The sequence below is a fragment of the Diabrotica virgifera genome, chromosome 7, assembly GCF_917563875.1.
Source record: "Diabrotica virgifera virgifera chromosome 7, PGI_DIABVI_V3a".
NCBI classification, from domain to species: Eukaryota; Metazoa; Arthropoda; class Insecta; order Coleoptera; family Chrysomelidae; genus Diabrotica; species Diabrotica virgifera.
Genome location: NC_065449.1, coordinates 230,312,356 through 230,333,656, shown reverse-complemented (window position 1 = coordinate 230,333,656; position 21,301 = coordinate 230,312,356). Strand labels below are relative to the sequence as shown.

Sequence of the window (21,301 nt, the reverse complement as noted above, 5' to 3'; positions counted from 1 at the left end):
GAATGAAGCCACGTCACCAGAAATTTTAGCTCTTAAAGTACATAAATACACATGTAAGGATCACAAAAAATGTGATTGTCAAACTATTAAAGTTGTTGATAAAATTAAATACTTAGGAGTATTTTTTGACAAACACATGAAGTGGGAACCTCACATTGAATATATTTGTGGTAAATTAAGAAAAATTATGTACAAATTTTACATTTTAAGAAAATGTTTAACAAAGGATACTATCATAAATATATATAAAGCCCTAGTCGAATCTATCCTAACAAATGGAATATGTACCTGGGGTGCAGGTTATTCTAACGTTCTATCCCCCTTAATAATAACACAAAAAACAATTTTAAAAATCATTTTATTTAAAAAGAAATGTTTTTCTTCAGAAGATTTGTTTATAGAAGCAAATGTAATGCAGATTTTTCAACTTTATATTAAAACCATTGTCAGACTCTATTGTAATAATAAGTTACCAAAACCCAGCTCAAACCATCAATTTCTAACTAGATTTACTACTAATAATATGTTAACGACTACTACACCAATATATTACACGGCTGTTCAAAAAAGCTTACTCTTCACAGCTCCAAAAATATTTAACTCTTTACCTCAAGAATTTAAAAATAAAAAATTTATTAAGATAAAGAAATCACTTTCTAGCTGGATAAAAAATATAAAAATAAATAACATATTCTAGTAATAATGTAAAACTTTATAGAACATAGACATAGTCTTTTGTAAATCTTTATTAGGTTAAGTGAATTTTCTCTTGTTTTCTTATTAATCAGTTACCTCCATTAGATTAATTTTATTGATTATAATAAATAGAATAAGTACACACACAAACAATATGTTCATCGTGTACTTAGCATCTAAGTTTTTGCATGTAAACTGATTTTTTCTTGAAATAAAATTATTTTTTATTTTATTTTATTTTTATTTTTATTTTTAATTACTATAAACTTTTGGGATCTTGGGAACTTTATTTTTGAATTTTTTAAACTTAATATTTTATTCTTAAGCAACATTCATATTTTTTGACAAACCATGTGTATGCATAAAAGATGTGAAAACCTATGATTGCATTTTGGATTTTAGTCCTGACAGAACTTTTTATAAAGAACAATTTTTTCAAATTAAAAACTTTTTTAAATGTTTTCGTTACTTATGGATATTAACAAATTATTTTCGGTTATTTGTTAATTTTACAAAAATTTACAATTATACAGGGTGTTTGAATATGCCCTCTGGGTAATACATAGATTTTGGTGGCGAATTTAAATTTCTCATCCCAAAAAACCCTCGCTTACCAAATAAATAAAATAAAAGTTTAATGTTGACACCCTGTATTTCGGTATATTATCAACTTCCGTACCAAAGTAAGTTAGCTTAAATTGACCTATTTTAAGCTCAGGAATCTAAGGTTAAGCTATGGCCCATTCGTTACCAAACACCCTGGATAATTATATGACAAATATAAATTAAAAATAGAGAGAAATAAAATTCTATGACCTACCTCTGTAACAGCATCTTCCAGCGTTTTAGAATGGTGTTCTAGTTCCTCATATCTAGACTTAAAGGCATTAGCCATTTTAGTTTTAGCTTCAATTTCAAATACATATGACTCATTAACCTTAGCTTCTTCATCCCTTAGATTCGCAATTTTTTGAGAAAGTTCTTCAATTCTCGCGGTCAAGTTAGTGTTAATATCGTTGAGAGATTTAATCTGTTCTGTTGCTACAGTCAGTTCCTGTGTCTTCTGAATAAGTTTAGTTTCCAGTTGAACACAAGTTGATGAGTTGTCACGTTTCGAGTTAAGTAGTTCTTCAGTTTTCTTATTTAGTTCTTCTTGTAGACTTTCTATTTGGCTGTTATATAGTGCCTTTTCTTGTTCCATTCTTTTTTCACGATATTCTATATTTGTTTTCATTGAAGCAACTTCTTCAATCTATAAAATAAAAATATATACAAAAATATATTGCATTTAAAAAATTAAAAAAGTGATTATACCAAAATGAATCTAGAAAAAGCCTAGCATAAAATATCAACCCATAAAAGGGTTTCATGTGAAAAAAATGTATGTGAACATAATGGAAAATAGTGAATATACATTCTATTGTAGCTATCACTCGAGTAAACATATATTCGGGTTCATTTAAGTGATATAAATGAAAAAAAAATCAGACAGAAAGACTAAAGAAGAAAGCTATAGCCCAACTATTGAAAAATTGACTCTATTCAACACTGAATCTAATGATATGGGGTCATATTGACAACTCATTCCTTAATACAATGGTAGCAAGTACAGTTCTTCAACATAAGAACATATACAAAGATATATGAAGATCACCAGGAATACAGTCAACCAAATCAACTTCTCAGCACTTTAGATGTCGGATGTCATGAATCATGAACCATTGAATGCAAATCCAAACTCACTTCCTAGTACAAATCAAACTAAGAGCAAGAATATTCAATTTTAAAAAGAAGGGAGGTAGTAAAACAGAGATAATATGCGAAAAGCTTAGAAATCCACATTAAGCGGAAGATTAGAGAAATATTTAAAACAAGTTAGGCAAGAATGACATACATCAGTATATTAACTGGGACAGTTAAGGGAGAAGAATTATTAAGGGTTTGATGAAGAATGGGCTGAAGGAAAAGCCAAGCACAACAAAGAATAGTAACAAGACAATCACAAGAAAAGAAAAATGCTGAGGAAGGACAAGAAGTTACATAAAAAAAGGAAAGAGAACAAACTAGAACTTGAGACTTTTAACAACAGACCAAGATAATTAATTATCATAATTAAACAATTAACAGCATAAACAAGTAATGTGATATTACAGACCTAATAATTAAATAAAAGATATTTAGAAGTTATCATGTTAAAAATCAACAGAAAATGCATGAGTAATAAAAATCATAAAAATAGTAAAGTATTGAAAAAAAAATTATAAAATATACCTGAGCTAATGCTTCACATTTCGCTGAAATAGCAGATTCCAACTTCTTTGTGGAATCTTTTAAATCGGCTTGGAGTCTCTCGATTTCTCCATTTCGTCTATTTATCATTCTAAGATGTTCATCTTTTTCGTCAACAGCTTTGTTCCTCTGATGACGAAATTCGGCCGTTTCGGCTTCAAAAGCATTGCATTTTGCATGTAATTTGGTTAGTTCTGCAGCTAGATTAGACAATTGGGTTTCATGTTCATTTATAGTGTTTGCAGCTACTTCTAATTTTGATTTAAGTGTTTTATTTTCTAATTCTGCTTTTTCTAGGACATCATGTAAATCCTTATCATTTTTTTCTAAAAAAAAATGTAAATAAAACCATGTTGTGCATATTTATGCGAAATATTTATTAAAAAATACATTTTAAATGAAATAACAGATATGGGTAATTAAGGTTTTTAAAAGCATATTCAAGATAGTGCTTTTTCCTTTAAAAATGTTTAATCATTTATGTTAACCATATTGTTGGAATGAACTACAAATATTTTATAGCCAATGAAATGATTCATAATTTTATTATTGTTGTTTATTATTTCCCTAATGCTTCTATGTACCTAATCTATCATAAGCATCTTGAAAAATTAAGTTGACAGCCTTTTTCCATGGGTACCCCAGGTGGAACGCCTGTGACTCCTGAGCGATGTGGCTGTGCACTGTGAGGCACAGGCTTGGTGGCTAGACCCTCAGAATAGTGGGCTGGCGAGGTAAGCAGGATCACTGGGCGGGCACACATTTGGAGAAGAGGCAATTCTGAGTTTTCACAAAAAAAGGATAAATCAGGGAGAAAGGCATATAGCACCACACATATTAAAGTGTCATCGTAGCAGAAAGGCCTCTCGGATGCTCAATTTCCCAGGACATCCATAAGTAAAAGAAAAATTAAGTAAATCTTTTAAAACAATGTTATGCCTTTGATTATGGAGAAGGGCAGGGCCAGCTATAACAGGCTTGCAAGGTGCATGACCCTGTTTGGGAGGTGCCAAAATGAGCTTTTTTCTGCTATGGTTTGTTTTTAAACCAGGAGGAGTAAACTAAAAAGACAGATTCACACCCAAGAAAGTCACTAGGAAAATCACCAAATACATCTTTTTTGAGAATCCATACAAATTATATTAAACTAATATGTCACTAAAGAGCTCTAAAACAACTGTTTTTTTTTTTATATAAAAGTAGACTAAAAATCTAAGAAATAAGGAATAATGCAGAAAGCACAAAAAATCGCTGATATAGTCGGTTCGCTAAACTCAGACACAAATGACTAGTGATTTTAATAGGTAATTTTTTTGTTTTTTGCCAATTTTGCCAAAATTGGCAAAATTACTAACTATTTAGTAATTTTTTTTTTTTGCCAATTTTGCCAAAATTGGCAAAATTACTAACTATTTAGTAATTATTTTTTTGCCAATTTTACCAAATTGGCAAAATTACTTACTAAAATCCCTAGCCAGTTGTGTTTGCGTTTAGAGAACCGACTATATAACTTTATTAACCTATGAAATGCCAGTAATGTCAAAATTTCATAAATGTCATTAGTGTCAAAATTTTATAACAGTGGAGTAATATTGCATGAGGTTGGACCAATTACAGACAAGCATTATGGCATGGTAAATTTGAATTACTCCTCTTGGTTTAACAACAGACCATAGTGTTATACAAAATACTAATTTAAAAAAAATAAGGACACCTACACTAGTTTTGCAGGCGACCTTATACCCAGCACCGCCTACTAGTATGGTATAACTAGATCCAAACCTAGACATCCAAAGTGAAAGTTATCCTCCAACACGAAATTGTTCTATATGGTCCACATAATGTTCAGAAAAAAGTCACACCATTTTGAGCATCGGGTTTAGAGGGGAGAGGGGGGAGAAATTGGTAAATTCATAGTTTTTTACGTTTTTCGTCAATAATTCTAAAACTATGCAGTTTAGCATGAACAACCTTCTATACAAAAATATTCTACATTAAATTTGAAATAAAAGAGGTCCTATGCATAATCCTTCTAAAATGAACGGTTCCAAATTTACAGAGATAGTATATTATAATTGGTCCAAATAAAGGCCTAACCCAGACATTCAAAGTAAAAGTTTTCCTCCAACACAAAATTGTTCTATATGGTCCACATATTGTTCAGTAAAAAGTTACACCATTTTGAGCGTCCGGTTTGGGGGGAGAGATGGGGGAGAAATCGGTAAATTAGTAGTTTTTTATGTTTTTCGTCAATATTTCTAAAAATATGCTTTAACGTAAACAATGTTCTATACAAAAATGTTCTACATCAAATTTAAAACAAAAAAGGTCCTATACATAATTGTTATAAAATCAACGGTTCCAGAGTTACGGAGGGTGAAAAGGGGAGGTTTTCGATACTTTTTATATTTTTTGGGCAATTTATAATATTTTTACTGATTGAAAGAAATTATTTTAACAGTATTTGCTATTTCATTGGTCGATGGTATGTTAGTGATAAGCCCTTGAAGAAACGTTAACCTCACCACCCAAAATCATCATCAATTGCCCAAAAAATATAAAAAGTATCGAAAACCTCCACATTTCACCCTCCGTAACTCTGGAACCGTTGATTTTATAACAATTATGGATAGGACCATTTTTGTTTTAAATTTTATGTATTCTTTTTCTCATGTGAGAGAAAAAAAGGCACGTACGTTCTTACAGACATTTACAACATTTATTCTAGTTATTCTGGTTGTCGATAGATGGCGCCATAATAAAAATAATAATTTTTTTTTAATTAGATAATAATATTACAAATATAATCTGTATAATTTATAAGACTATACAAATCAAAGAAAATACCATTTTATAAATGCAAGAAACACATTTGATTTGTTTTTATTTCAAATTGAAAATAAAATGTGACAGCTGTCAGATTTAACTAAAATGTCATGTTAGAATAAATGTCATAAATGTGTATTATCATGGACTTACCCTTTTTCCTATCATTTGTTACGCACTGAAAAATGCTCATGAAAAGGACAATAGAACATTGTTTACACTTAAACATAGTTTTAGAAATATTGACGAAAAACGTAACGAAACTACTAATTTACCGACTTCTCTCCCATCTCCCCCCCAAACCGGACGCTCAAAATGGTGTAACTTTTTACTGAACAATATTTTTTTTATTATCTCCCTTTATTGACAATCAGATATAAAACAAACATCTATAAGTCAATTTGTTGGTCTTACATTAAATTATATTATTGTAAATGTGGTGACGTGGAGAGGTAAACATCCAGCGATGTTTCCTCAGTTACCTCTTAGGTCGGAGGGCCAGCTTCTTCTGAGTCTTCTATTGTGGACAGGTTGCAGTAGTGGATGAAGTAGTGGATTAGGATGGTCTTCTAGTTTGTTGTGGTGTTTTCTGTTGTTTTCTCGGATGACTTCGGTTACATATGGAATTTTTAGATCTGTGTGTAGAGTTTGGTTTGATACATACCATGGTGCATTAACTATTGCTCGAAGTATCTTGGATTGCGCTCTCTGGATAATCACAGTATTGGATTTGCTAGCACAGCCCCACAGTCCAATGGCTTTATCACTGCTTTATATATTAGCAATTTGTTTTCTATTGAAAGATGGGATTTTCTTCCAATGAGCCAGTAAAGTTCTTTGGTTTTCAGGTCAAGTTGCATTCTTTTCTTTGTTATATGGTGTTTCCAGTTGAGTTTATTGTCAAAGTGTAGCCCTAGATATTTGACTTGATTACTTTGTGGTATTTTTATTTGATTGATGGTTACTGGTGGGCAGGTTCCAGTCCGGAGCCGGAGAGTGAATGTTATATGGGATGATTTTGTTTCGTTTACCTTAAACTTCCACTTCTTCAGCCATATTTCAAGTGAGTTTAGATGCTCTTGGAGATTTTGTGTTGCTGCAATAGGATCGTCATGCTTGACAAAAATAGCAGTGTCGTCTGCAAATGTCCCGATGGTTGTTTTATCATTTTTAGGCAAGTCATAGGCCTTTTTTAGGGTAGGCCTACGTTCAACTTTGGACAAATGAAGGGCAATAGATAGATAGAACTTAACCTTGTATAATCACATTATCAGCCTTCACTTTTTTTATTATTTTTTCAAATTATTTTCTGCAAATATTTTCCAGTTTCAAGTCTTTGAAGACTTTGAAGTCTCAGTTTAATTGAAAAGGGCTTACAAATTTTAGAAAATATAAACTATAACAAAGATCGCATTTCTTCTACCAAACAAGGGATAAAAAAATTATTAGCCTGCTATGAAGAATTTTTGCGGGAGAAAACAAATCTTTGAGTTGTCTGTTTGTTAGATTTTATGCAGCCTTCTACATCAAAATTTTATATTTGTATATGCTATTTTGCTTAGCTTCCGGTCCCAATTAAAAATAGTTTATATACATACATATGCGAAATTACACCCGACTTACACGAATTTGACTTACGCGGTTATCGCTTGGTCCCACCTATCGCGTAAGTACGGGGTATTACTGTACTTACAGATAAACTCCGTTATAATTGAAATAACATGAAATATATATGCACAGTCACAGGACACATATAAATTACTAAAAACACGTAAACACAAACCTAAGCAAACAGAAGCGAACAATACAAGACTGTACTACACACAATACAGTCACAATCGGAACCATGTTATGTTATTTTAGAACAGTGAAGACTAAGACCATTGTTTAAAAAATAATTTTTTAAATAGTCTTTTAGTCTTTTTTAAACAATACTAAGACAGTTTGAATGAAATAAATAAAGGAATACTACTACAGGTGCCTGTTGTTTCCGATAATTCAATACAATGAACGTCACTCTGCCATGCCGCTGTGTGCCATGAGTCATTTTTATTATCGTATAGTTCAAATTACAACAATACACATTACCTCTCAAATATTATCATCATCATTCTCTTTGTCTTATCCCTATGCGGGGTCGGCTTCCCTAATTGCATTTCTCCACACAATTCTATCTTGGGTCATATCAATGTCAATCCCCTTTACCAACACGTCCTGCCTTATCGTCTCCCCCAAGGTCTTCTTTGGTCTTCCTCTCCTACTCCTTCCAGGAATCTGCACTTCAGCTATTCTTCATATTGGGTGATTAACGTCTCGACGTTGAACATGACCAAACCATCTTAACCTATGCTCTCTCATTTTGGCATCAATTGGTGCCATACCTAGACTTCCCCTAATATACTCATTTCTAATTTTATCCTTCTTTGTCACTCAACTCATCCATCTAAGCATTATCATTTCTGCCACATGCATTCGTTGTTCCCCTTTCTTCTTCACTGCCCAACATTAAGTTCTGTACATCATAGCTGGTCTTATGGGTGTTTTATAGAATTTTCCCTTCAGCTTCATTGGAATTTTTCCGTCACACAACACACCACTCGCTTCTTTCCACTTCATCCATCCAGCCCTAATTCTACTGCATGCATCTCCATCTATTTCTCCATTACTCTGTAATACCGATCCCAGGTACTTAAAACTATTGCTTTTTACAATCAGTTCACCATCCAAAGATACCATTTTATTTGTAGTAACTCCATCTTTAAATGAACATTCCAAATACTCTGTTTTTGTCCTACTAAGTTTTAAACCTTTTTCCTCCAGAGCTTGCCTCCACTGTTCCAGTTTTTGTTCTAAGTCTCTTTCACTATTTCCTACTAACACGACATCATCAGCATACATTAAGCACCATGGAATGTTACCCTGTAGTTTCGCTGTTATCTGGTCCAAAACTAATGAGAATAAATACGGACTAAGCACAGAGCATTGGTGCAATCCTACTTTCACATGAAATTTATCAGTCTCTCCCACACCTGTCCTAACACTAGTTGTTACTCCCTCATACATATCCCTCACAATCTTTACATATTCACCAGGGACTCCTTTCTTATTGAGTGCCCACCATAGAATCTCTCGAGGAAGTCTATCATATGCTTTCTCAAGATCAATGAATACCATATGAGCGTTTGTTTCTTTACTCCTGTATTTTTCCATCAACTGCCTTATAATGAAAAATGCATCTGTTGTTGATCTGCCCTGCATAAAGCCAAGTATCCATCTATCAATTACTCTTTCCCATATTTTCATGGTGTGGCTAAGCAGTTTTATAGCCCTGTAGTTTGTACATTGTTGTATATCTCCCTTGTTTATGTAAACAGGTACCAGTATACCAGTCTCAAATATTATATTACATACATTTTTATTTTGAATTGTTGAAATGTTTGTCTGATGAAAATCTGTCTGAGTTAGCCGGACTTCCGGGTTATCGGGGGCCGACTTATTGGGGTTCCACTGTATAATATTTATGGATTACTGGATTATAATATTTTATAATACTTATGGATTTATAATATTTATATTTGTCAAATGCTGATATGATAAACCAAAAAATATGATGTATTTGGTGATATTTCTAGTGACTTTCTTGGGTGAATCTGTCTTTTTAGTTTACTCATCTTGGTTTAAAAACAAACTTTAGGTATTTCTAAGTTGTGTTGTCCTTTCCTATCCTCATGTAGGTATTTTGTTTTGTGCTGATTTATCGCTAGCCCTATTCTCTTTGCTTCCTTATCTAATTTATCTTTTAAAAGTACTACCAATCTTTATAACTGATCACAATTCATCAATATCTTGATTGTCAAGATTTCTAGATTATCAAAATATGATAAAAAAATTACTTGTGGCTATTAGAAAAACAAATAAACAATAATGATAAAGAAAATATGATAAAATAACTAGATATTGGAAGTATCAAAATACATGCATATGAGATATAACCATCATTGCAGAACTAAGTGACTATTTTTTAACTTTCTACAAACCAAAAAAATAGTAATAGATAAAAGTGACTTCATTCTTGATTATGCAAACATATGAAATTGAGATTCGGTTCATAACTAGACACTAATTAAATTATTGCTAAATTAACAGTTATTTTAACAGTTTAATGATAGGTTTTAACAGTTGGTTGGGGTGGATAAGTACTTTATTTGATGAACATTTTAGAATCAAATCTTTTTAGACAAACCTAAAAGATACAAGCAATCCGAAAAAGGTAATGATATTTTAATGATAAATTCAATAAAGAGCATATTAACAATAATTTTAGTTTCTAATGACCCTAATTTTTGCAAGTTGGTAAGACAATTAACTATGCTGCTTATGTTACAAATTTATATAAAACCTTACACTACATACCCAAATTACAACATTTTGTTTCCAATAACGCTTTGCCTTTGATTAAGTCATCGAAATTTTCAGTCACAAACTTTATGATTTTTTTTCCTAGATCTACTGGAACTACTTTCCATTCTTCTTCACTAAGAACACTACCAAAAACGAAAGAGTCTTCCATTATAGAGTTTGTTTGAAACGTTATTAAAGAACCTTTAGAACATAATTCACTGGTCACTGAAACTATGGGATTGATTAGAATTTACGCTTTGAAAATGCAACGGCCTAACGTAGATCAAAATGAACGAGAAAACATTCTGACGCCAACATGCCGGCAAGTTAGAGTAGAAATAGTGTCGCCAATAGAAAAAACACAAAACTACCAGATAAAGTATTGCCAACTAAATAATTTGAATTTTCGTCAAAATATTTTTGATATAATTAATTTAGCTGTACAGAAATAACCACTTTTACATGTAATTATTTTTATTTACGTATACAGAAATTTAATTATTATTATAAAAAGTGGTGTAACTCATACAAAATAGAAGAAAAATTATCACCATTTCTGAGCTAAATGAGAAAAATTGCCTAAACAACAACAGATACGAACCGGTAAATGTCACATGTCAGAATTCGAACGAAACGAAAGATCAAAATGAAAATGCTATTTTTAAAATGTCAATTGGCAGTATAATGTTTATATATTTTTAATTATACTGAGTTAAAAATTCGTAATGTCTAATGTAATAAACTTTAACAGTAATAATACGTTCAATACTGTTAGTACTAATGCCCAAGAACAAGAGGTGAATGATCGTATGGAATTTTTAAAACTAGAACAGAGCAAATACCTCCAACAAAAAATTTTATATGATTTACTTGAAGATGTTGTTTACGACGATCATACGGATGCCAAGTTGAAAAGTAAAGTAAAAGACATAATATTAAGTGAAAATTTGAAGCAAACTTTATCAATTGACAATAAATCTTTAGAAGAAAATGAATCTAATGTGTTAGGTGTTGCCCAGGACATTACAGTGTTAACTTACTCAGAAAGTAGTCTGCTGAGGAATTTAATTAAATTAAAATCGACAAAAAAAGTTGAAGACCTTGCAGCGCAGCATAATGAGTGGACTGAATTATTAGAAAGTATTAGAGAATTGGGTTCGATTCAACTAAGCCAAGAGGATAAAATTCTTTTAGAATATAAAAATAAGGTAATCGTAGAACAAGAAAAGTACATAAACAACCTACTAAATTTACACAAATTATTAGAAGAAATAACGCACACGAGGACAGTAGATCTTCCAAAAACTATGGAACAAAAAATTGCAGAATGTCAGGTAGAAGAAAAAATTAACTATTTAAAATGTATTATCGTGCAAGAGAAGTGTCGAGCTGAAATCTTTACTGAAACCAAGTGTTCGTTAAGAGCCTACAGGGAACTGATCAAAGATATACAACTCCAGCAAAGGGACTGTCGGAAAGATATAGAAGATTTATCCGAATTGAAGCAGAAATATAAAGCCATAGCTGGAAAGCAATACGATGATATATTAAAATCATATATTTTGTATAAAGGTGCTTTAGAAAAGAAAAAGATGCTGTGTAGTTCTTTGAAAAGCTGATTATAATTGTAATAATTAAAGTAACTATAATAACGTGTACGAATAAGTTTAATTATATCTCTATATTTTATATACAATTTTTTTATTGTACTTTCCTTTTGTTTTAAGTTGAAATATATTTTTATAAAATAATTATCTTTTATGTTATGAGTCAAAAGCATTTTTAACTCTGAATATGGACTTATTTTTGTGTAGACATGACTTGTTTTTTAATGTGCCTCTAGTAGGTTGTTGTTCTATTGTTTTTGCTATCTTCCTATTGAGCAGGGGCGTGCGGTCCATGGAAGCAATGCTTCCCTTGGTTTCAGTAGGTAATACAGTACCAACTGAGTAACTGAGATTATTTAAAAAAAATTGAACAAACACATAAGCGGGATTTTAAGTTGCATACGAGAATATTTAATTATGTAATAAGAAAAGTAAATAAGTAAAGTAATAAGAAAAGACAAACGTATTTTACTCTATTTTTGTCATACAGTAAATAACAAACCGATGAAATACTCGTAAGCAGCACTGCATATCTAGCTCTCGTTCCATACGCGGATCCATATGCCACGACTGTATTTCTACATTGGTATTCGAAGTCATGTCGGCAGGTAATCTGATTTTAAATTTGCTTCTCCTCAGCCTATGTAAAAACCACCGGGGTTACACGCAGAGTGGCGAGTTCAAATTTCAGGCATATCTATCGTTTATAAGCAATTTTGTCAACTGCATACAAGGAGCTGTTTTCGTGAATTTAAATGGGATTTACCAGCATTTGACAATGATGGGCTTGGTTGACTGATTTTGTGGAATTATGAAGGTTGATTTTATTTAATTATTTATATAAATAAATATATCGTTGCCTTAATACTATAACTTGATAACTCAAAATTAGTAGTTCTGATATAAACGGGTTTAAAGATTTTACAGATATTTGTTCCTCTACCATGATGTTGGTAAATACGGAATTCACTCTGCAGCTCTAAAATACTGTTCCTTAACTTTTTGGCTACTGATCTATGCCAAGTTGCATCTAAGTGAACTTTTTAACAAAACTAATATTTTAAGCATTATTTTGGTGAAAATTATCCAACCGCCATGGAGGTTGCCAGATCTGCTAACAATTCTCGAATTTCTGCATTAACATGAACCGAATCAACGGATAGCAATTAAGTGGTAGGCTCAATGGTTTCAGAAAAACACGTGCTACAACTAGATAACTAGAGTTAGCTAGTTGTAGCATTCAGTGTATGTCACATTCACGATTATTTCGATTTAAAAATAAGTTGATAACTCATCTGGTCAAGTTTTAGCAGTGAATATTAGGGGCATTTGAGTTTTATCAATTTTTGTCAATCATAAATAAATACTTAACCCGTTTGGAGCGAGTTATCAAGTTTTTACACAATATGGAGGCAAATAAAATACATCTTGTGAACTAGTTATCTCAAAAACGTCAAATTTGTAGTTATCAAGTTATAGTACTAAGGCAACGATATATAGAATTACATATTTATATTATAAATACTAAATATTTATATAGATATATTATATGTATTAGGGTTTTGGAGAATGGCGAAAATGTGAAAAGTGGGATACAGAAACCATAAATAGCTCGAGAGTATTTTTGGAGTTTTTTTTAACTTTGCTTTTTCAGAAATATTTACATTCTCAGATAATCTATTTAATGTATTGCAATGCAAGATAAACGAGATTGGTTTCTGTGTAAAAAAAATTAGCGAATTTAAAGATGTTATTAATAAAAAGAGAGAGATGACTTTAAAAAATGCTGGAATAATATGATGGCAAGAAGTTTTGAGCCTAAAAGGCAAAGCATACGCACTGATAATGTTGGAGATGTCCAATCGTGCTACCGCCGACTATACTATCAGATTTTAGATCAAATATGCCAACGAATGGAAAATAGGTTTAACAATTTTGATGACCGAGCCTTTCGGTCAAGTAGAAGAATTGAATTACATTATAAATAGGTGTTTTTACAATTTTTTTATAAATTGCTTCCCCTGTTTCAAATTTCACCGCACGCCCCTGCTATTGAGGAACAGTCTATGGCCATCTTTACTACTTTATTTGTTGCCATTTGGCTTATATGATTGTTCCATTATACTCTTATCTTTCTTACCCAATCCTGGATCTTCTCCACCTTGCATACCCGATGTATAATCTTTACTATATGTCTTACCATTGAATTTACTAAGGGTTGTATCTCTGCTGGTTCTAACAATATTTTTAACCTCTGTATGTTAGGTCATGTTTCTGACATGTCATTATCGGTCTGCTGACTGTTTTGTAAATTCTGCCTTTCATTTCTTTTCCGTTATTCTTATTTCTCCATTTGTAACCATACATTTTGTCTTTTGTGTGAAAATAAACATGTTCAATTTTTCTGGGGGGTATATTAAATTGGTGCAGCATAAGTAAATCATCCTCACTTTAAATTGCATTGTCTGCATAGCCAATTGTTTGGTATCTGTTCTTAGTTTTTTTATTATTTCATTCATTATCAGGTTAAACAATAGAGGACCCAGGGAATCCCCTGTCTCACCCCATTGCCAGCTTCAGTTTGTTCTCAGTTAGTTCTTCTGACAGATATTTTAGACCATTATGATTATTCCTAGAGGTATCCTTCTTGCATACAATAGGTAGACAACTTTCTTTAAATTGACCCTGTCAAATGCATTGTTAAGATCCACGAAACCTAAATAGATGGCCTTGTGGTAGGAAATGGGAACAAAGTCCAAAAATGACCTTACAGTTTAGTACGATTCAGCTGCTTAATGGCACACAAAAGCTTTCTTCCCTGAGTGTCTTAGGAGCCATGAGAATCACCCCTACAGATGTGTTAAAGGTGTTCTATCTATCTATAAGCGAGGTTCCTACAGCCTCTACTGCTTTTCGCATTTTGACCGCCATCTTTTTCCGTCCATCCATTCGTCTTCTTTGATGGCTCTATATCTCTCATGATGTGCCGTACATTTTCTTTTCTTCCCAGGCAACTGAAGGCCTTCCCCTTCTTCTTCTTTGTTGTGGTATGTAATTTAAAGCTTTCTTTGGTTATCTATCTTCATCATTCGTTTCATGTGACCATACCACATTAGTTATGTCTCGTTTCAATTCTATACTACACTGGAATATATCGTATTTGTCCTTCTAATATCTTCATTCCTGATGTGATCTTTCTTGTTTCTAAACTTACTGTTGTTGCACATATTTATACAGGTAGAGGCTAGGTCAAGCTGATACAGGGTCAAGCTCCTATATCTAAGCATGATCAAACAAGGCTATATTAGGAGTTAAAGAAAGAGCCCCTTTTGGGCATGCCGGTAGACCAAATAGCCTTTGATGAACATTTTAATACCAAAGTGAGAAGACTAGGAAAAGGATCTGCCAGAAATGGCCAACTAAAATTGGTTCCAAAACCTCAGGCCTATTCAACCAGAATACCCTAACTCAGGTCAAAACGGATAATCCGTTCTTTGCCACCCAATGCAGAATATACAGTTTAATATAAATAACTGTAGTATTCGTTACTTTGAATTCTTTCTCTTTCAGACACTGACTATAATACTGCATAATATGTATGTCATTCATAACCAGCACCTTTAGAATATGTGTATTTACTGTGCATACATATCTTCCGCAGTTGTCTTTCCTTTCTTATTAAAATTGTGTCTGTCGTTGATCTGTCTTGCTTGCTAAACATATTTTCATATTAATTTGTTTTGCAGGTCCGTATATCAATTAATATTTTTTATTAAGTATGTACCAATAAAACGAATATTTTAGTGTAAAAAACTTTATTACAAGAATTTTAACGGCTATTGTAACAAAGTGATTTAAGTTTCACGTCCATTAACTAAACAACATATACATAGCAAAGTCGACTGTTTACCCATTATTAATACATTAATATATTTATAATAAACAACATGAAATAAAAATAAATAATAAATAAATAAAAATATCCTCGTATATTGTAAATAATTTATTGCATGTATAAAATTGCAGCAGTAGGGGAGAAGCTGCAAGTAACAAAAGAATAAGCAGTGAAAACTACATTTTTGATCAACGTGCAAATAATAATATAATTAATGTAAAGTTCAAAGAGAGCTTCTAAAATTACAAAGAGAAATTGGAAAAGTACAACAACGTCAATTATGGTGAGGTGCGAGAACGATCAGAAATTCAGCATTCAATCATTTGTATATCTGCGAGCTGTTAGTATTATCTGATATCCAGAAAACTTGATTATTCAGATAAAATGGCGACTGACAATATTTTTTCCTTAACAAATGTCGGCCAAACAGGCCCTTTTAAATCTGCGAGAAGTAATTTCACCACAATCGCATTGGCTGCATCTAAATAATACTATGAAATTGGTTTCTTTCAGCATTCTGTTTTTATCAAATATCTCGTCTGGAAGAAGTGACACATTGTAAAATAAACTCTTTGCAACATTATGATATTTAAGACCTTTTTAAAATGATGCTTGAATTGAAACAGTGTTGATTTTAGAATTCAACCATTTTTTAGATCTTAGACGATTTTAAAACAAAAGAATTAATCCGGTTTGGCCGCATGTACAGAGAATGACTGAGGAGCGACTGCCGAAACGAATTTTAAAATGGAAACCCCATGGAAGGAGAAAGAAGAAGACTTGCTTTTATTTCTTTGTTATATTTTATAGTGTTGTTTGTCTTATTTTTTTTAATTAGATAATTATATACGTTTACATCTGGAAAATGTTTCTTTGTTTTTTCCATAGCACACTACTTTTCCTTAACTTTTTTTACCGGTTACATTTGTATAATACCGGCTAATATTTGTTTAAAATTTACACGTTTCTTAAGATATCTCGAGATAGAAAAAAGATATCGACATGCGGTTTTCGGTATTCTGTTGCTAATTTGGTCTAATTTTGTAAATTAGGATTAAAAATGCATACTTGTATTTAATTTTCTCCAAAGAAAACTAGATTTCCAAAAATAATTAAATAACGCCTACTAGCTGGCAGATTACTTATTAGGCTATTTCGAAAATAAGACTCTTACATTGACGAAGAAGAGCTGTTTTCAACAAGACCAAGTATGCAAAATTCGATTTAGCAGAACCGGACTTACAGCCATTTTTTCATAAGAAGGTTCCCACTCATCCCCATCTCTTATTTGCAAAGGTAGACTTAAACTTGTGAAATCAAATATACGCAGAATTTTATGAAGAATACGATGATTGGATTTCCAGTGCCCTTTCATTAGGTAAATTTTGTAAAATTTTGATTTTTTAATTTTTGATATTCAATTACGCCCTCTAGCGGTGGACCCGGAATTATGAAAATAATTTCCAGGCTTTCCCGAGGCAACTTTTGTTATAAATATTTTTTTCTCATAACTGTACTATAAACAGTTCCTGAGATATGGCCGAGAGCCATTCTTATTGGGACACCCGGTATATATGAAAATCTGACACACAAAAGTAACATATAAGCGAAGGAGAACTCGAAGCCATATTATTTTTGAAAAGACCATTCCATAATTATCCGAAAAGTTAAAAGAGGAAGTGTAACTATTGTATTGCAAGTGGGTATCAACACGATTTAACAAAATCAGTGGATTTGTGTTACCTCTGTTAATCCTCCCGTCTATGAAATCAACAGCTGTGTAGTTTCTACAGAACACTGTTCTCGGCACCAACAGCATCTACAGCAGATGCTTGGAAAGGCATTACGAGGAGATAGGAGAAACATTGTAGAAATGTCAAGTCTCCACGAAGTTCTCGTAAAGGACCCTCAGATAAGTATTCTTTCTTTCTAAAAGGAGTCAGGTCAAGACACTCAAAATAGTGGATAGACCGTGAAACAACTTTTCAGGGTACAATTTTCGGGATACCACTAGACACATGGTAGCAGATTGGACTGTATACCATGACATATGGTTCTAGGGAAAACTGGCGTGTAGCAAAAGTGGTGAACCACGGCCAAATTCATACTGAAGACCCTAGAACAAATTGCTCGCTGGTCATATTACAGATGAGGTGTTGGTTGAAAGTCCCATACATCAGAAACAGTATGCGTATTGGATACCCAAGTAACACCGAACGGGTTTATTAAGTCTTTTAAAGATACTTTAAAACTGTAGAATAAAACTAAAATTAAAACCATTTGGTTTTTAGTTTTTAAGTAAGCCTTAAGGTTGCAATAAAACCGCTTTCAGCATAAAAGGGCCCACTCTGAAAGAGGTCAATAAAACCAAAAATAAAAACCTTCTTAAAACTTTGTTTTCTTAAGCAACTGGTTTTAAAGTGCTGTGAAGGTGCTTTTAAAACCATGTTAAAAGACACTTTAAGTGCAAGCAGTTTTATAGCAAACTTAAAAAAGGTTTCATAAATGGAGACTTTTAAAGACAATTTACCATAAAATGATTCTTTAAACCCATATACTTCATATAGGCCAACAAATTTTTACATGTGTTATGAGAGGTAGATACGTATTTGTAACCATAAAATAATAAAAAGTACTTGGTTATTTCGGACTGTCAAGGTAGAAAAACACTTGCGCACAATGATAATGTTAACAAAAATAGGTCTAAATAACCCACGCTCCCTAAAATTTCTGACTTCTGGCGATTAAAAAATAAAAATATTAAAAAAATTTAAATCTAAAAAATATTAATTTGAAAGAAAAATAATTTTATCTACAATTTTAATGTTTTAATTTATATCGAATTTATATCTTTAAGTCGCTTATTTATAATTTTTATGTAAGCCGTATATTGTAATAATAAATCTGTCATGGCTTTCAGCATCTCCAGAAAGCAATATGACCGAAATCCAAATAAAACTATTTGGTCTATCGACAGAGAATTGTTAAGATCAAATGGTTTTATGTTATACCTTTCCAAGAGCATATATCCTACATAAAAGCAAGGTTGTCTTGGAATTAAAACCGTTTAGTTTTAATGCTGCTGTCAATAATGCCACTCGGTTTTAATGTGAAACTAACCTAAAATCAAGGCTTCGTAGTGCTGTGTGTGTTGTATTTTTCTTTTAAAATGACCAGTTCGTTTATATTTTAAGGAATTTCGACTTATTTCTTCCATACTAACTGTACTTCCACTTTTACAACACACTACACCACTGTTTCGCTCTAAAACAAATGACCGACTATTTTGGACATGAAAGAAGAGGGGATGAGTTTAGTAGTTTTATTGTTTCTAACAAGAAGCATAGTTCAGTCTTTACGATAACCAATATTGATTCAATTAAGAGCGTTTGGTTTTAATATAGCCTACTAATTGCTTTTAAGAAAGCAACTTTAAAGAAAACTAAAAAATAGTTTTAAGGCATATGTTTTACTGACATAACAGTTTTGAGATCAAGTAGTTTTAATAATAGGTTTTGTTAGTCATATTAGGAGAATCTTTAAAACTGCAATAAAACTAAAAGGTAAAAAACTAGAATATAATAAAACCAAACAGTCCGGAAGTTCTTCATAAAACTGATTAGTTTTAAAGTGAACTGAGAATAAACCATTTTAAAACTACAATAAGACAAATTATCTATTAAGATTAATTAGTCTTATTTGATACTCTTATTAGATACTTACAAAACTAGTGACAAATGCTTAACAATTTTAAAGTTATGGCAGTATATCTACAAGGTAACTTTAAAACCATTATCTTCTTATTTACCACAATAAAACCTTTATAAACCTTAAATAAAACTAAAATGTTTTTATTGTGCTACTTGGGTAGTACTCTCTACGACGGCTCTACGCAATCTCATACAGAGGGTGAAATATGTTCTGAAAAACCAAGAGAGTGCATTTCTCGATATAGAGGGAGTATTCAACAACACCTGCGAAGCCTTCACAAGGGCGATTCGTCTAAAAGGAACAGACGAAATAAGCTGCAGATAGATAAGACTGCATGCAGAGGAGTCGTTTTATATACTCAATGATACCCAGTGTCAGCACAAGTAGCCAAAGGCTGTCCACAGGGGGTATTGTAACGGTCCGAAAGTCATTATTATTTTTGGCAGGCTCTTTGCCTTGCTGACGGAAAGGCACCAGCTTCTTACTCTAGACTACCAGAACTGATCTCTCTTCTAGACTACTCCGAACTGATCTCTCTTTAGAACTCCCTCTCCCCATTTTTCCATCCTACTCAACCACGTCCGGTTTTCCCAATCAAAAAATTAGTCAATTTCCACTCTTCATTTCAAAACGAATAGAAAAGAATTAAGTAAATTTCAACCACGCCTCAACCAAGGCAATAACTCTTTCTCTCGAAAATAGGACTAAACCAAACGAAATTCTGATAGCTATATCTCAGCTCAATATTCTCCCAGGCTTTTTCGCAAAGTTCGCAATATTTCACGTGTCGAACTTGTTGTATTACATAAACACACTCAGAGCAAAGGAATTCACAACATAAACAAATCAGCTTCAAAATGATATATTCCAGTTTCACAGTCGCCAAAAACACATTAGTAAAAGATTTACGAGTCCCGTTTCTTTTGGCGGTACGAAACATATCGAGGTCCCTCAGACAAAAGAGATATGAATATCCATGAGAACACAAGATCAATCCAACATTGTGAGAAACGAATTACGTAATACACTGAAACACAAACATGATTTTAAGCAGGGTGAAGCAAAATAATAATGACTTTCGGACCGTTACAGTATTAGCTCCTGTCTTGTGGAATCTGGTCATGGATGGACTGACAGTTACTCAGAAACAAGTCTTATGTTCTGAACTATTCGGATGATCTGGTTATCTTAACCCACACCAAATTTAATGGCACAGTCAGAGATACAATGCAACATATAATGTACTCATCTTAATCTAACGAGTAATGTAAAGTTGTAAAGTATCTTGGGGTAATATTAGACTCGTACCTTTTAGGGGGAGCGTACTACCACTAAATTTAATCGCAGTCTCTTTTAGTACGGGATCCAAATAGGATGTCAAAATGTACCCATCTGCTTGCCGGATGAAACATTTTGTTTATTAAATTTCGTACATAGACAAATATTTCTAGCATGGGTTGCCTATCAAAATCGTGTCATAGCTATCCTTAATGGGGGGAACGAAGGGGTTGAAATCAATATTTCAAGCACATTTTTTTTAAATATGGTGCAATTAGTTTATTTTTAAATTAAATAGGCATATTCAGTACAATTCATATATGTATTACTCAAGAAAAAATACTGAAAACTAAGCCAACAGTAGCAAATTTTTAAAAGACACCTCAAAATATAATAAATTTTGCGGTGCACATCAGAACGCATCATTGGATCATGGTAAACAAAAAATTCAAAAAGATTTTATTAGCTTATGAGTTTCTTGAGGTAATGCTGTCGAGTTTTTTTAGTTTTATCTAATTTTGACTTTTTGATATCACTCCGAAGTCAAAACAACGATTTTTTTTGCAAAAAAGGTGAAAATTAACATATTTATTATTGT

The 21,301-nt window shown here is 32.2% G+C and overlaps 2 protein-coding genes across 3 annotated transcripts in view; one reads left to right on the top strand and one right to left on the bottom strand.

Moving 5' to 3' along the window:
• Window positions 1-10,552, bottom strand: part of LOC114344080 (nucleoprotein TPR) — a 77,946-nt gene extending 67,394 nt beyond the window's left edge. Inside the window, exons 1-3 of one of the 2 annotated variants that reach the window (XM_028294935.2) lie at window positions 10,225-10,552; window positions 2,968-3,311; window positions 1,517-1,948 (exon numbers count right to left, since the gene is read on the bottom strand). In XM_028294935.2, the coding sequence (XP_028150736.1) occupies window positions 1,517-1,948; window positions 2,968-3,311; window positions 10,225-10,381 (933 nt within the window). In that variant the 5' untranslated portion in view covers window positions 10,382-10,552. The remainder of the gene's footprint in view (window positions 1-1,516; window positions 1,949-2,967; window positions 3,312-10,224) is intronic. The other variant, XM_028294943.2, reaches the window with a different exon arrangement.
• Window positions 10,553-10,821: 269 nt separating this feature from the next.
• LOC114344097 (uncharacterized) lies at window positions 10,822-11,963 on the top strand. Its single transcript, XM_028294954.2, has one exon. The coding sequence runs from the start codon at window positions 10,938-10,940 to the stop codon at window positions 11,829-11,831; it is 894 nt and encodes a 297-aa protein (XP_028150755.1). The 5' UTR covers window positions 10,822-10,937; the 3' UTR covers window positions 11,832-11,963.
• Window positions 11,964-21,301: the final 9,338 nt, after the last annotated feature.